We start from the raw sequence: 16,240 nt of genomic DNA, 5'->3' as shown, positions 1-16,240 counted from the left end.
ACATGATTCTTCATCCTGTACTGATCCCACTTGACTACATGGCTGGCCCACAGACAGCGAAGCCAGTGAGAGTCCATGGGGCTCACGTTTTTTGTCCCATGTGAGAGCTTCTCCGGGGCCATTTCTTTTGGCTCCTGGGTAACCTGTCCCAGAACAGTGTGACTGCACCCTTAGCAATGTGAAGCTGTTTGTGTGTGGGGTGTTTGTTTCACTCTTGAGAAATAAAAAGGCATATTCTCCCAGCAGTTTAAAAAGGCATAGTACGATGAAATGTTATTAAAAGAAATTGCCAAAGAGTTACGTTAGCTCAAATACTGTTCCTGCGTCATTCAATTTAGAACATGCCACAGGGAATATTATGCAAATTAGCACTGAGATAAAAGGTGAAATATATTTTAGAAGCCCTACAGTTTAGTGTGTGTGTGTGTGTGGGGGGGGGGAATTAAGTTAGGCACAACATGAGTTAAGACAAACACCTTCTACACAGACAAATCTGTTACAATTATGTACAGCCAATATTCCTTTCCTGCCAGATCTTAACACCTTCTCTAGCATCCTAAACAACTCTGATCTTAACATCTGATTATTCTGTACATACATTTATTTATATACATCCAAAGGAACATTTAAACATGATTTTTTTTAAAAAAAGAAAAACTTTATATACAAAATACCAACATTCCTATAAATAATAAACAGTTAGGAGAAAAGGCACTTGCAAGAGAAAAAGTCTACAGTAAATTTTCAAAAAACACATTTTGTTCAGATACTTACAATAGGGAATATCTCTTTAAATTTCTATCACAAGAAATGTAAAACACCAGTTATCACTAAGAATAGAACTGTTAAAATTCTTTTACATATTTATAGGTAATAAGCTTCTTGTCATAAAAGCACCATGATTTTAGACTTTCAACATACTCTTATTTTGACCAAAAGATAATGCACAATTGTCAGGCATCCAGTGCTCCAGTTTCTGTTTCCAAGCTAGTTGTTGCTGGAATACTGATATGGTTGACCATTATTTTTCTTGATGTGGATCTGCCCAGCTTCTGGGCAAGTTCTGCTTTTGCTAGGTGTCCTGCATAAATCCAATTTAGATTAATGATTCTGCACAATAGCCATACTTGATGGACTGCTCCCTCAAACTGCTGCCTTGTATATGTTATTGCATGATGTGGTTAAAAATAAGAGCACTCTTACTGATTACCAGTAACTGGCAAGAAGTCCTCTCCTGTATAAATTCTTTTTAAAAAGCATTCTTCAAGCCAGCTGAAGTATTTTAATCCAAATGGCTTAAACTTAAAAAGGAAAAAAAAAAGTTCCACTGCATTATCAGTTACAAAAAGGTGTAGGAAACATGCCAACTACTCTGTGTGCAAAAATATTCCTTTTTTCCACTACACAGGCTTCTAAGGAGTTTCCACAGAGTCATTTACCTTTTGAATATTAACACCCATGCAAACAGCCAGCACTTCATGGAGATGTGAGTATGCTCCCACTCTTGTCAAACTTCTTGCCCTTTGATAAAGCCGCAACTTGTTTGAGCAGTTCTCTGTTTTTTGCCTGCAAAAAACAACACACGCCTTACAATTCTATAGGTTGCATCGTACATACATTGCCATGCAATGTTGGAAAATGCTCCACTTCCCTCTTTGCACCATTCCCATTGTAGTTGCAGAAATGTCTAACACATGTAGGCGAACACCTGTGCTGCTGAAAAGGGCTCAAAGCCACGGATCCAAAGAGCTATGTAAGGTTCGGCCCCCGGCCCCCGGGTTTTGGTACTCCAGTCCCTCCCCCGCCCCCATCCTATTGCAAACTGTTTGGTATGACGAGGTGATGCTTGAGAAGTAGATGTCTCGAGTCCTTTCTGGAACCCTGTCAAGAGCATTCATTAGATCTTGAAGTAAAAATACTGTATTATTAGATAGCGTTCATTTTGATATTTTTAAAGAAGGGTCTTAAAGCACATTTTCAGACAGACGGATGCTTAAATGGAAAGCTGTCTCAACATGACACTGTCCAAAGCTCTCTCTGTCCGTCCGTCCCCCAGTTTAATAATTTGGCTAATTTGTGATTCTTTGGGAGTCAGCTGGAGCTTTACACTGTGTGAAGAGATTGGAATGTTGATTTCACCTGAAGAAATACACTAAAAAGCAGAGGGTATTTCAGCACTAGCAGCCTAGGAAGTTATCCAGGCAAACATGACCAGCATTCATCATAACCAAGTCCCTCTCTATAAAACATAGACACAGCTGTGTACAACACTTAAGGGGCAGGTGAAACAGATTTGCACCAAAGCAGCTCTCCTAGCTAGCTAGCTAGCTTTAAGCCAATTTCTTTAGTTGCTATAGATGAAAACAAAAATGGGGAATAACAAGTTTAGTACAACTGGTAAAACATATCAAAATCTCATGATGAATCCTGTTCAAGTTAGACCCCCGTTACTGAAAGTCAACCAATGGGACCTAACTGATGTAAACTTTGCTAATTATTTCACTGCTGAGTGTTTATGGATAAAAAAATTGCAAACATTGTTACGAAGATCAATTACAATCTACTCTTCATCAATGCTGGGATGACTAGAGATCCAGCTTGTGAAGTTCAATATCTGCAGAGGCCTACTGTGGGTTCCTCTTCTTGGTGTGATGCCAGAATTCAATGCTATCTTGGAGTATGATATTGATAGTTCAAGAAGAGTGAACTGGATTCAAAAGGTTGCCTATCTCATGGCCATTTGTTCTTATATAAATTATATATAACAGAACTATATTAAGCATAGGAAGCTGACTAAACTGACACCAGCTTAAATTAAACTTGCATAATTACCCCAATTCCAAACTCTGTTCAGCAGTGCTACTACTCACTGACCCGGCCTAAGCCTCAAAGAGGAAAAAACAAGTCATAAAAAGAGTGTTTGAATTGCACCTCCCTTTTTGCCAGCATATGCTCTGCCAGTTTGTGTGATCAAGCTAAACAGAGTTAGGATCCTTATATGAAGGATCCCCTGCCTGGCAGCGCCCCCACCAATCCCCATTTTTCAGGCCATATGCCAGTGTAAAAATTAGGTGGCTCAGGCAGCTGAGGGAATTATGCCAGCATGTCTCCAGCTAAGCTTGAATGTGGTGCTTACACTGGGAGAGAAACTGGATCCTAACTCACTCATCCCAGTAAATCCTGGGTTTTGATTGCTCCCCAAGTCCTTAGCCCAATAATGTTGTCTGTGAACAATTGCGGTGTTTACCTGTAGCTGTTCCACAGTTTCTTTATGAGCTCTCTCCATGCTGTTCATCTTTGTTCTCAAGTTGGACTCTTGGTATTGAAAGTCTGCCTTCAGCTCTGTCAACTAGGAAAAAGATTGGAGATCTTTAAAATACTGTTCCAGGCCTCCTTTAAGGCGATAACCCTCACGTCAACAAGATAGATTCCTGGTGTCTGTCAGATGAACATTTTAAAAGACAAAAAAGCAATTTCTTCCACTGATTTGAAGACTACTAATGAAGAAGAAGAGTTTGGATTTCATACCCCGTCTTTCACTCCCTTTAAGGAGTCTCAAAGCAGCTAACATTCTCCTTTCCCTTCCTCCCCCACAACAAACACTCTGTGAGGTGAGTGGGGCTGAGAGACTTCAAAGAAGTGTGCTAGCCCAAGGTCACCCAGCAGCTGCATGTGGAGGAGCGGAACCCAGATTACGAGACTACCGCTCTTAGCCACTACACCACACTGGCCCTCATGAAAACAATGCATAGCATTAAATATTATATCTGCACAAAGTAAGCTGAGTATATCCGTAAGACAGAATGTTGTCTAAACGTTTCTACTTCGCATAGTCCAGGTTATTGTCCTTACATACACAGTTAAGAAAAAATAAATAAACCATACAGCAGTTATTCCCAGATGTGCAAGTAAGAGGTCACCTCCTTCACAACACACTTGTAAGCCAGGCACTGCACTTCTCTCTTGGGAAGAGAGCAAAATACAATAAAGCTGTGTGGGAGTTAAGATGGCCCCAAATGGTGGAAACTATGGATTTGGAGTGTAAACTCCAACCTACCTCTCAATGAACGCAAGCTCAATATGGGGAAAGGATCGAGAGGGAAGGCCTTCCGAAGCATCCAGAGTAACCCATATAAACTACAAATATTTTACAATGTATCAGATGTACTTGGGAATATATTACCTCTGGCTAATACCATAACGGCTCACCCTCCCTTTTCCCCAAAAGCAATTGTTTGATGGGCAGAAATGATGAGGATACAGTATTATGTGTACGGGTTTAGCCTATTATTATTATTATTATTATTATTAATTGAATTTATATACTGTCCTATACCTGGAGGCCTCAACTACTCCTACCCTTTGTCAGCATCAAACCTTAGCCCGGGTAGGTTCTTGCCAGTTGGGGAGGAGGGCATACTGTGGAGGAAGAAGATAAAATTGGCCCCTTGTGGACAAAAAAGTTCATCTAAATATAATTATTTTGAGTAACATATGACCAAAATGCATTCCAAATGAACTCTGGGTTTGAGTTGTTTAATTCATATTTGTAATGCTGATTTCATTTGGAACTACAACATTTACAAAATAGCTACTCGTGAGTTGAGGCTTTTACCTTTTTGTCTTTTTCCAGAATTGTTTGATCTCTTTGCTGCAAGAGGCGTTTCAGTGACATCACTTCTTCTTTCAGCTGACTAATGAGGACAAAGTTGTCAGTACCTCCGCTGTCTGCTGACTGATTTATAGAACTACTGTAAAAAGAAAAGTGTGGGCTGTGATTAAATGAGGGGGGGAAACTGTATGTATTTGAAATAGTTTCACAAATGTCCTAATGAAAAAAAAAGTACTTGACAGAAATAGATAAAACTAGCAAAGTAACTTACTAATGGCAAACATTACCTGCAGAAATATAATTAAGCATTAGCTTCTGACTTTCTAAACGAAGCAGCCTTTTACACAAATTCCAACTGTTTGTCAGAGACTGTTGTATACAATCTCTCTCACCTAACAAGATGCACATGGAACAAAGCTTGTCCATAAGAACCAAATCAAAGCAGGTTTATAGCTACAAATAACTGAACTGTTACTCCTAGATATACGTTGGGCTGTTTTCCTTCTGCTATACAGTGGTACCCCGCAAGACGAACGCCTCGCGAGACGAAAAACTCGCAAAACGAAAGGTTTTTTCGTTTTCGAGTTGTCTCGCAAGACGAATTTCCCTATGGGCTTGCTTCGCAAAACGAAGCTTGCCCCGGGGACAGCGGGTCTTGTCTTTTGAAGCAAGGGGCGGCGGGGAGATCGCTTCTCCCCACCGCCCCTTGCTTCAAAAGAGGTCCGGGGGCAGCTCTTCCCGCTGCCCCCGGACCTCTTTTGAAGCAAGCGGCTGCGGGGAGATCGCGTCTCTTCGCAGCCGCTTGCTTCAAAAGAGATCCCGGACCTCTTCTGAAGCAAGCGGCTGCGGGGAGATCGCGTCTCTCCGCAGCCGCTTGCTTCAAAAGAGATCCCGGACCTCTTTTGAAGCAAGCGGCTGCGGGGAGATCGCTTCTCTCCGCAGCCGCTTGCTTCAAAAGAGATCCCGGACCTCTTTTGAAGCAAGCGGCTGCGGGGAGATCGCGTCTCTCCGCAGCCGCTTGCTTCAAAAGAGATCCCGGACCTCTTTTGAAGCAAGCGGCTGCGGGGAGATCGCGTCTCTCCGCAGCCGCTTGCTTCAAAAGAGATCCCGGACCTCTTTTGAAGCAAGCGGCTGCGGGGAGATCGCGTCTCTCCGCAGCCGCTTGCTTCAAAAGAGATCCCGGACCTCTTTTGAAGCAAGCGGCTGCGGGGAGATCGCTTCTCTCCGCAGCCGCTTGCTTCAAAAGAGATCCCGGACACCTGCCCCAGCCGCTGGGCTTCGTAGCGCTGCTGCGAAGCCGGGCGGGGGGCGGGAACACCTGCCCCAGCCGCCGGGCTTCGTAGCGCTGCTGCGAAGCCGGGCGGGGGGGCGGGAACACCTGCCCCAGCCGCCGGGCTTCGTAGCGCTGCTGCGAAGCCGGGCGGGGGGGCGGGAACACCTGCCCCAGCCACCCCGCTTCGGAACGCTGCTCCGAAGCGGGGTGGGGGGGCGGGAACACCTGCCCCAGCCGCCGGGCTTCGTAGCGCTGCTGCGAAGCCGGGCGGGGGGGCGGGAACACCTGCCCCAGCCGCCGGGCTTCGTAGCGCTGCTGCGAAGCCCGCGCCCCCCAGCCTTCAGAAGAGGTCCGGGGACAGACTGTCCCCGGACCTGGTCTGAAGGCGGTTTCCCTAGGAACGCATTAATTGATTTTCAATGCATTCCTATGGGAAACCGTGCATCGCAAGACGAAAAAACCGCAAGACGAAGAGACTTGCGGAACGAATTAATTTCGTCTTGCGAGGCACCACTGTATTTTAGTTGATTACCCCAAAACCACCAGAATAAGGAGTGTAGAGCCATCACTTTTCACTAAAGTTTACACCAAGGCATATGGCCAAAATATGAAGTCATGTTGACTTTTTCAGAATAAAAAGAAAAAGAAAAGGAAAACGAACAATAATTTCAATGGGAAAAACTGTAAGGAAGGCCATATTTTTACCTATCTCCATTAGATGGCTTGGATTCCATTTTGGGTTTTTTCTTTGGAGTTTCATTCTGAATAGCTGCAGAGGATTTATGGCTGAAAAGACGCCAACACAATCTGTATGACTATACATTTACATTTACACAAAACAGCATGTACATAGATAATTTGACAAAGTAAGGAACAGGCTGGACTTACAAATTGTTCTTTTTTTTTTAATAGTCAACATTTACCTCTGTTTCCACAATCCCTGATCTTGCTCTGGACTCAGACTGCTGATTCTGAAATGCAGAAAATGCAATAGGCTTAAGAATGGCCACCTCAATCATGGTTTGGGAAAGTACTGATGGCCACAATCACCTGACCTTTCAAGAGCAGCGGCAGGTCTAGAAGTACTCCCATGAATCTGGTCTTTTAGTTACAGTGGTGCCCCGCAAGATGAATGCCTCGCAAGACGAAAAATCCGCTAGACGAAAGGGTTTTCCGATGCGCTTCGCAAGACGAATTTCCCTATGGGCTTGCTTTGCAAGACGAAAACGTCTTGCGAGTCTTGCGATTTTTTTCGCTTTCCCCCCCTTTTTCTAAGCCGCTAAGACGCTAATAGCCTTTTAGCCGCTAAGCCTTTAATAGCTGCTAAGCCGCTAATCAGGTTGCTTTGCAAGACGAAAAAACCGCTAGACGAAGAGACTCGCGGAACAGATTATTTTTGTCTTGCGAGGCACCACTGTACTTCTGTCTTGTCTGGATTAATTATCATACTCTGATGTGCTGAATGTGGATTAACAACCTCCATAAAACAATTCGGGGTCTTCACTGTCTTTGAGGAATCAGAAGGAGAGTTGGGATGGCACCCATATACTGATGGCACCATACGTCACTCATCCAGATAACCTTGAAGCCAAGAAGGTCTAAGTCTGGGTCAGTGCCTGGATGGAAGACTTCTTGTAAAACCAGGTACACTACCTTACGTTCCATGATGAGATAAAAGTATAATAAAATAATAAATAAAATACTGATATTATTCGAAGCAGCTGATGTACAGCAGAACGAAAATGGAAGCTGTTGGGCAACGTCTATCAACACAATTAGCTAGCATTTCCATTTTCTCATGAGAAGTGAAATCTCTCTTCAACCACAATGTATCTTATTTGGAATGTGCAGAGACTGGATGGCCATCTCTCATGGGTGCTTTAGCTGATATTGCTGTACTGCAGGAGGCTGGACTAAGTGAACCTTGGAGTCCTTTCCAATTCTACCATTCTATGATTCTGGTGCATTTATGCATCTCTTCTTCATTCAGAAAGGGGCCATGCCTAGCTATGTGTAATAGCAACAGCGTTAGAATTGAGAGTTCAGCTTGCAACTCAAATGTTTCGAAACTGTTACTGTTTCATATAGGTTTTGTGTTCTACAAAAAACAACAGACTCCCAGCTATACACATATGGTCTCTAAAAGTTATGGCAGGATGTTGCGCAATCGGAAATGTGACTTTCTTTGAATAACAGCCCCTGTTATTATGAAACCTCTCTTAGGTTTCCAAAACAATTTGCTATGTGGGAAGCTTCTTTTTCAAGAAAACAAACCCAAAGCTCCCTTGGACAATTGGAACCAGTTGGGCAGATCCTTGGATCCTAGCCTAAGTAAAGAAAAATTCTTAGACCCAAGTCCCTATCTGCCATCTCACACTTTCAACCTAAGGAAATATTAATAGCAGAAATAAGTTTTAAGTGCAATAGATTAAATCTACCAATTTAGCAGCAAAATTCTTACTGTATCTTGATTTAGTTTCAGAGAATACAGGTACCACCTCTCTTCCACAAGTTTCACAAAACTTACTTGTGATGGCTGCTGCTGTGACGGTGGTGGTGATGGCGATGGCGCTGGTGTTTCAAGTGATGCTGGTCTTTTTCAGTAAGAGATGTGGAGGAAGAATTAGAATGTGAAGACCCTAAGCTCTTCCTCTGTTCCTTGGTCTTCTGCAGTACTCTCTTGTAGGACAGCGTACAGAGCCAACACAACAGCTTCCCATCAACCTTTTGGGAAATCATTCGCAGCAAGTTATGTTACACGTACTCAGTGCTAAAAAGACATACAACAGCCAAAATAAAATTATCAAATACTTCTGCTGTCATTCTTTGTGCACACATCTTAATACAAACAAGTTGAAAATACACAGTACAGAACAGCAGTGCGTAAAATTAACCTTACTGGACATTCTGCTGAAAACTGGGTGAAAAATATTGCAACCTATTTCCTTTAGGTGAGCACACCTGTCAAGATATAAAAGGCCTCTTCCATGGACAGAAGGGCTCTTGATCCAGCAGAGGCCCCCACTAAAGGAAGGGAAGAGAACATTTTTGCCAAAACTCCCATAACCTTTATCGAGAAGTGCTGTGTCCCACACTATTCTCAAGGTTTCTATTTTCAGAAGCTGGAAGGGAAAGAGGAATTTGTAAAAATTATCTTGCCTCTTCTGTTAAGAGAGTGTCAGGAGTGGAACCCCTCTCAAGGGGTATTAGGATCCAACACATACTCATTTCATACTCAAGTGGTAGACCTACTGAAATCAATGAACTTTCAATGGATCTATCTAGACTATAACTAACGTTGGATGTATCTCCCCTGTATCATTTAGTCTTTCACCCAATTTCCAAAATACCCCACAGCTCTCCTCAGACTTGGCCAATGATTTATCTAGGATCCACCATCCCAACTGGTTGCTAACTAGCATCTTGGAGGAAAAGGTTATCAGTAGGCTTTATCCAAGAGTCTACTCTAAACTCTAATATGTGAATACTCATTATACTGTAATAAAATAAATGCAATCTAAGGGATTGCAGCAACACTTGCAGCAACAATGGGGCATTGTCCGAATGTGGATGACAAGCAACCATGCTGAACTAGCTAGGTCTGAGACTGGTCAGTGCCTAAGCTGGGAGACTGTCTGATAATCTACAAAAGATTACAAAAGAATGGTGAAATAAAAATGGTAATATATTATATTCCATCAATAACAACTGGGCAGACTAGATACAGTACCAGTGTTTTATAGCCTCTGAAAACTATCAAAAAGGCATACTTTCAATTATCTTGTTTACTGTTTTGTGAGTTCGAATTTTTTCATGGATCAGCAGTCAAGTGCTGCTATGTAAACTGATAACTGAAGAGTAATAAAAATACATAATATAAATTCTATTTCTCCATAATTATTTGGAAACCTTCACTTAAAACTGGCTAAAGGTTTCTTCTAGAACACCTCATGCCAGAAGTGCAGGGAGCATCCAATTACATGACTTAAGTAAACATGGACCCTAGGTAAGTGTGCCTGGAACCCCTGGACTCTCACACTGCTCAAATTCTGACACCAATACTGGTGTCAGAAGTGAGATCTGTGTTTCCTAGAGGAATGGCTCATGAGCAAAGTATGCCTGAGTTGGGGGACCCCATTCTCCACATGTGGTTTACAGTTTCTGGGATCAATGAACAGCACTCTGATAGACCATTAGTGCTATAGTGATGTTGGGAAATCTTAGCAAGTTAAAACTTTGGCTCATGCCTAAGAAGAGCATTGTGGAAGAGCCAAACACTGGGGAATGTGTGTCTGCTTCTTTAAATGCAGACTTATCAGTGTCTTTGGGAGTGTGAATAAGTTATCTTCTCCAGCTGCAGGAGGGAGGCTCATAGTTGATTTGTAGTCTTGACACCTGGCTATCTGAGATGCCGTTTCTGTGTGAACAAGGTCATCAAGCCTTATTACAACAAGAAGGGGAATCTGGTGTCTGTCTGAGAATAAGGGAGGATGCCCTTTCGTTTTCAAGGTCTTGGGGTAAACAGGATTCAGCTGCCAATTCCCCTAACAAGTTTGAGTTATTGTCCTTCTATGTAACCATTGGCGAATTGCTAATTAATCTAAATAACCGACCAGTTCTCGTTGTGAGTGTGTTCTGTAGTTAGCTATACTAAACCATGTTTTTATTTTCTGTTTGGGATTTGTAAGAGATGTGCAAACTTTTATGTTTGAATAATCTTGTTTTTTAATAAATTCTGGAAAAAGGACTTTTACCTGTTTCTGTCTTTTTGCCTTTCTGTCGGGGAAGCTAAACCAGGACCTGACCACTTATTCGCCTACCAGAGCCTGTTGGATTTCTGTCTGTGCCATGGTAAAGTGACGCAGGGTGGGGCAGCCCAGTAACACTGAAGAGTAATCTCCTTCCTTAGCTTACTTTTCTGGGCTGTTCTAAGATAAGGAAGTGGTGGCAGCAACTACTGTTTGTTTGTTTTGCGTTCTGAAAATGCTTCTGTGCACCCCTCTCTCTCTCAGCCGGGTCTTGCCAGACAAGTAGGGCAGGTGGGGAAGTGCGCACCAATGCTACAAGTGTGATTCAAAATACAACAATACCATGTTGTTCATCATTCAGTTACCACTTTGAGACCAAGTATGAGTAGCAGCAAGACAAAGCTATACCTTTCTTCTTCCTTCCTCTTTGCGATCAAAAGCACATTGCTGCTTGCATTGTTCACATGTTTGAGGAGGTCCATATTTCTTCTCAGAGTTCGTGCAGCGCTGACATTTTGTGCCAATAAATGCTGCAATGATGTTACAGTATTGGCAAGGTTTCGGCTGAAGAAAAACAACGACAAATTAAGAATGCCATTCCTTGTTTCAATATGTCAACATTTTATGCAAAAATGACCTAGAGTCACTGAAGGAAAAAAAGTAAAACTGCTGCTTAAACAAGCTCATTATATAGACTTCACTTAGTACAGTAGTTACATGTTTGATGCTGAAACTATGTTACATTTTATTAACTGATTCAAAGTTTCTTTAAACTTTCCTGATGTCAGCTTCAGGAAAAACATTATTTTGCTAACTGAAATCTGTTTCTTTTTATTTAGGAAAATGTATAAACTGCTTAATAAAAAATTAAACAGTAATACAGAGCATTTCCGTTATAATTATGGAACTGCAGCTATGGAGTCAATGTATTTTCATGGTGAATTACGCTATCAATTGCTATTAAGCACAATGACTGTGCTCTGCCTCTATGGTCAGAGGCAGAATGCTTCTGAATACTAGTTGCTGAACACTGCAAGAGGGGAGAGTACTCCTGTGCTCAGTTCCTGCTTGTGGGCTTTCCACAGGCATCTGGTTGGCTTTTGTGAGAACAGGACACTGGAGAAGATGGGTCGCTGTCCTGATCCAATAGGCTCTTCTTGTGTGGATCCTTCTCCTACAGTGAAAGTAAGCAATCTCTAGACTATCCAAAAAGCTCTTACAGCCAGCTGCTTAAAGGTGCAATGGAGACTGCAAAGTGCATCTTCTTGGCTGCCCATACTGCCACATGGTAGGTACAATTATGTGTCATAACCAGTGTTCAGTCAACCTTAGAGCAAGACCTACATTCAAGTCTAGTTTGCTTCACAGCCAGTAGCTCTCCAGAATACCGGGGTTCCACTCTTCAGCATGTACATGCAAAGCCAAAGGCAATTTCAACCAGTGTGGAATAAAATGTCATAGTTCTTGTAATTTTCTTAAATCCAAATTTGAATAAGTCCCTGACTATGAATTTAGCAGCCCAGTCACAAAAAAGATCCAGAATTAACTCACCGTTCCAAATTGCTTTACATTTTGGGCACACTTCTTGCATATTGTATTGGTTTTGCTAAAAGAAAAGGAAATAAAATCCAGTTTTTCAAATACTTAGTTACACAGGAGAAGTACCCATATTCAGGACAGACGATTGGCCCTTAAAAGCCAGTGTGGGGCAGAGAGCCAGTGTGGTGTAGTGGTTAAGAGCGGTAGACTTGTCATCTGGTGATCCGGGTTCGTGTCTCCACTCCTCCACATGCAGCTGCTGGGTGACCTTGGGCTAGTCACACTTCTTTGAAGTCTCTCAGCCCCACTCACCTCACAGAGTGTTTGTTGTGGGGGAGGAAAGGAAAGGAGAATGTTAGCCGCTTTGAGACTCCTTTGGGTAATGATAAAGTGGGATATCAAATCCAAACTCTTCTTCTAAAAGAACTCTAGTTCTCCAAAAAGGTGGCACAAGTTGCTTACCAGAGGCTCTTCTTTATTCTGCCTTGCTCTTTTGCCTCCTTCATGGGACCAGGGTAGGCAAACAACATTTTCCCCAATACGTCAATGACTTTTAGCCATATAATTCAAGGTAAACTGCATGTGGAATTTGACTGACCAGCATTACATTTATGGGGCATATAGCAGTTTTCAAGTAATAGATGATAGTTTACAAGTGTGAAATAACATGAAAAAGACTTACCTCTCTTGTTGAAACTCTGATCGACAGTAAGTACATTTTACCATGGGATGTGCAATGCGACATTCCTAGACAAAAAAAGTCAAAATTGTTTTACTGTAGAGAAACTACTGACACAAGAAATTCATCTCATTTTATCTTATTTGCTCTGTGGACATTTTATGGTGCTCCCATGTATAAGTTACAGTTGTTCCAAGTCACTTTGGCTTCCCATATGTGGCTGCAAACTACAGAGCAAGAGAATTCCTGATCTGACTTACTATACAGTCTATGTCACCATCATAAGATTGCAATATAAAGTACTTTATTGCTTGATTATAAGCCAGGTTTAAGAGATGGAATTTAAGATAACTAATTAAAAACCCACTGACTGCTAATGCTGCAAAACTAAGTATCTTTTTGATACCATGGACTCCTGCAAGTAGAATCTGTCACATAGCTGCTGTAACAAGCAATGATCTATGATGACTTTGATTGCCTATGAAAGCTTGTGCCACAAGACTAGCTAGCTCCCAGAGTATTATAGCCTGTTTTAAAAAGAAAACCAAAACAGGTGTTTCTTCATTACAGCAAGCAAGGGATGAAGTAACACATTTAGGTTTTTTTTTAAATGTGTGACAAAGATGCAATGAATCAGTGATGGAAAACATGAGACCCTCCAGATGCTGTTAAGTCTCCAGGTACCATGGACAGAAACAATGGGAATTACAGCCCAATCATCATTTGGAGGGCTGAAGGTTCTGCCCTGTTCAAAATGAACAAATCAAAATGTAAAAGTCATCAAAATTTTCCAGTATGTATAATAAATTCGGGAAAGAACTATCCTGAGGAGGGATTGTCACTGAAAATAGTAAACCCCATCCCATCACCATGTAGTGAAAGCTGTATACTGTCTGACAGTAGGATGGAAATTCACTATGGTTCAGAATGGGGTTAGATTGAATGCAAAATATGATGACATGATATAGAGGGAAGAATCTCATAGTGATGACATTCTGGGTGGCACCATCATGCCAGGCATAACAAATGGGCCACAACACCTACACCACAGGGCAGTTTGGGTGGCAGACTGGCACCTCCCACTGAGTAATCTGAAAAGAACTGATCACCCTGGAATTAGTCACTAAGGCTGAAATCATATAGGCACATGGAGAGCAAGTATCACTGAACTCAAATGAGACTAACTTTTGGGGTTGACACATATATAACCTCTCCTCATCCCTTTTTCATTGTGTGTAAAACTAGTTTGTAACCCTGAAAACAAGGCCTGTTTTGCGACTGATCTATGTCACCTTCTCTGAACATATAAAGAGCCTGTTGGGACAAGCCAGTTGCCCATCCAGGCCAGCATATTGTTCTCACAGTGGTGTCTGTGGGAAACTAGGCAATCAGGATGCAAGCGCAAGAGCACCTGACCCATCCTCAAATTGTACTCAAAATAACTGCTGCTGCCTCCAACTGTGGAACCACAGGATAGCCGTCATGGCTAGTAGCCTTCAATAGTGCTCTCCTCTTCTTAAGTCATGCAAGTTGGTGGTCATCACTGTCTCCCTGAGAGAGCCCCATAATTTTAACTATGTGCTACATGGAAGAGAAGTGCTTCCTGTTATCCCTCCTGAGCTTTCCAACGTTCAGGTTCACCAGATGCCAGCAGGGACGTTTCCTTCGCTTAAAAAAGTGCAGAATAAATGTTCCAAGTGAAAAAGAAACCACACAGCAGCTTATCAGGAGTGTTGTGTCCTTGAAGCTAAGCCCTTCCCTTGCCTTCACTCCTCTGCTTGGTCAGCCCTCTTGCAATTCCAAGCCCACGGCTTTGTTAACTACAAACCCTGAAATCTCAGACCCACCTCAAAACTTTCCTAGGGTTTTTGTAGACGTTTCATGGGGTCAAAATGCAGGGTTTTCCCTTACAATACCCTACGAAGGGTTTAGAGGGGGGTCTCAAATTTAGGGTTCCGAGTTAGTTGTTGTTGGGGGGGGGATAAACTACAAAACGCAGAATCTGCACTACTAGGCTCTACAGAACTTTGGGGTGGTCTCAAATTTAGGGGTTCCGAGTTAGTTGATGTTGGGGGGGAGAGAAAGAACCTACAAAACCAGGATTTGCACTTCTAGGCTCTACAGATCTTTGGAGTGGATGGGACGTTGGTTTTCTGGGTGTTAACAGCGACCCCCCGTTTGATGTATCACTTACTGAGTATGGGAGCCCCACTAAAGGCTTTAGAGGGGCCCCGAGATTTCGGGGTTCAGGTTAACGAAGCTCCAGGCCGCCCCGTCCCTTCAAACCCCTTCAGCCCCGGAAGCGGGCGCGTCCCGCCGCGCAGCCGGATATCCTCTGGCCGCCCGCCCTGCCCTGCCCTGCCGTCCCCACCCCACCGAGCCGCCCTTCCCTCCCTCGGCGTCGCCTCCCGGCCTCCCCCCGCAGCCCCCGGGGAGCGGCACCTTGCAGAGCTGCTGTCCCTGGGAGAGCTCCTCGAACGGGTAGCGCTGGTTGCACTTGGTGCAGGCGTAGAGAGCCGGGGCGGCGGCGGCGACGGAGCCACCTCCACCACCTCCGACGACCGCCGCTGCCGCCGCGACCGCCACCCCGGAGGCCCCGGATGTTGCCGCCATCCGCCTTCCCTTCACAGCGCCGAAGGAGCCGGGAAGGAACCAACCACCGGCGGGAGGGCGGGCGGGCAGGAGCGAACGAACGGCTGAGAGAGAAAGAGAGAGGAGAGATTCTCCCCTCCCCCGCGCGCGCCTGATGGTTCCTTCGGCTCCTTCGCCGCCGCTTCTTCCTCCGCTTAGGCCCGCTTTCCTCCTCCTTGTGTCGGCATCCGCGTCAAGAGGCCCTTCCGTTCCCCCCTCCTCCTCCTCTTCCTTTCTCCTCACGCAGAGGCCGAGCGCGAGCCAGGGAGCAAACCGACGGAGCGCGAGCTTCGGCGCCCTCGGCCAATCAGCGCGGCGCGGCAAGGCCGCCTTCAAACCTCGCCGCCCAATGAGGAGGCGGGGGAAGCCGCGCGACGTCCCTCACCCCCCCCCACACGCCCGCCGTGCTTGCGTCACGTTTTATAAGACCAGACCAATTAGAAAAATAAAATAAGGCGGAACCCGCTCTCCGCCGCCGCCTCTCATTGGCCGGGCGCCGGTGCCCTTTTTCCCATGCAAGAGTCGTAGCAATAACCGCCTTCGCGAGGCTGCGCCTGCGCAGAAGGAAATAAGCGCAGTTCGCTTCCTTCCCTTCTACTGCCACCCACCGAAAGCTCCACAAACAAATCCGGAGCGTAGCTTCGCCGTGGCTTCTGATTCGCTCGCTCTTGAAACCCCAAGGCGATAATAAGGAAATAATTCCGAGCGCCTGCTGTGGCTGCTTCCCACCCTACTTCTTCTTTCTCAACTCTGATTGG

General features: G+C 44.1%; 1 protein-coding gene across 3 annotated transcripts; it reads right to left on the bottom strand.

Moving 5' to 3' along the window:
• Positions 1-234: 234 nt before the first annotated feature.
• On the bottom strand, positions 235-15,843 carry FAM76B (family with sequence similarity 76 member B). Of its 3 annotated transcripts, none has more exons than XM_081910034.1 (10): positions 15,294-15,809; positions 12,855-12,919; positions 12,185-12,239; positions 11,042-11,197; positions 8,413-8,609; positions 6,809-6,856; positions 6,591-6,671; positions 4,616-4,751; positions 3,248-3,349; positions 235-1,566 (listed from the first exon to the last, which is right to left on the bottom strand). In XM_081910034.1, exons 1-10 carry the CDS (start codon positions 15,462-15,464, stop codon positions 1,477-1,479), a joined length of 1,101 nt encoding a protein of 366 aa, XP_081766160.1. In that variant the 5' UTR covers positions 15,465-15,809; the 3' UTR covers positions 235-1,476. The 3 variants fall into 3 exon arrangements, with proteins under 3 accessions (XP_081766160.1, XP_081766159.1, XP_081766158.1); XM_081910033.1 differs by lacking the exon at positions 15,294-15,809 and adding an exon at positions 15,046-15,145; XM_081910032.1 differs by lacking the exon at positions 6,591-6,671 and having other exon boundaries at positions 15,294-15,843.
• Between the last annotated feature and the right edge of the window lie 397 nt (positions 15,844-16,240).

Source organism: Podarcis melisellensis (genome assembly GCF_964234715.1).
Source record: "Podarcis melisellensis genome assembly, chromosome: 4".
NCBI classification, from domain to species: Eukaryota; Metazoa; Chordata; class Lepidosauria; order Squamata; family Lacertidae; genus Podarcis; species Podarcis melisellensis.
Note: the sequence above shows the minus strand (reverse complement) of the source record. Positions and strands in the feature narration are given on the sequence as shown.

Coding starts and splice junctions, on each gene's coding strand:
- FAM76B (XM_081910034.1), bottom strand. CDS start 15,464: ATGGCGGCAACATCCGGGGCCTCCGGGGTGGCGGTCGCGGCGGCAGCG. Junction 11,198..12,184: donor ATGTAAAGCAATTTGGAACG/GTGAGTTAATTC, acceptor GTTTTTCTTCAG/CCGAAACCTTGCCAATACTG. Junction 4,752..6,590: donor AAGCCATCTAATGGAGATAG/GTAAAAATATGG, acceptor TTCTTTTTACAG/TAGTTCTATAAATCAGTCAG.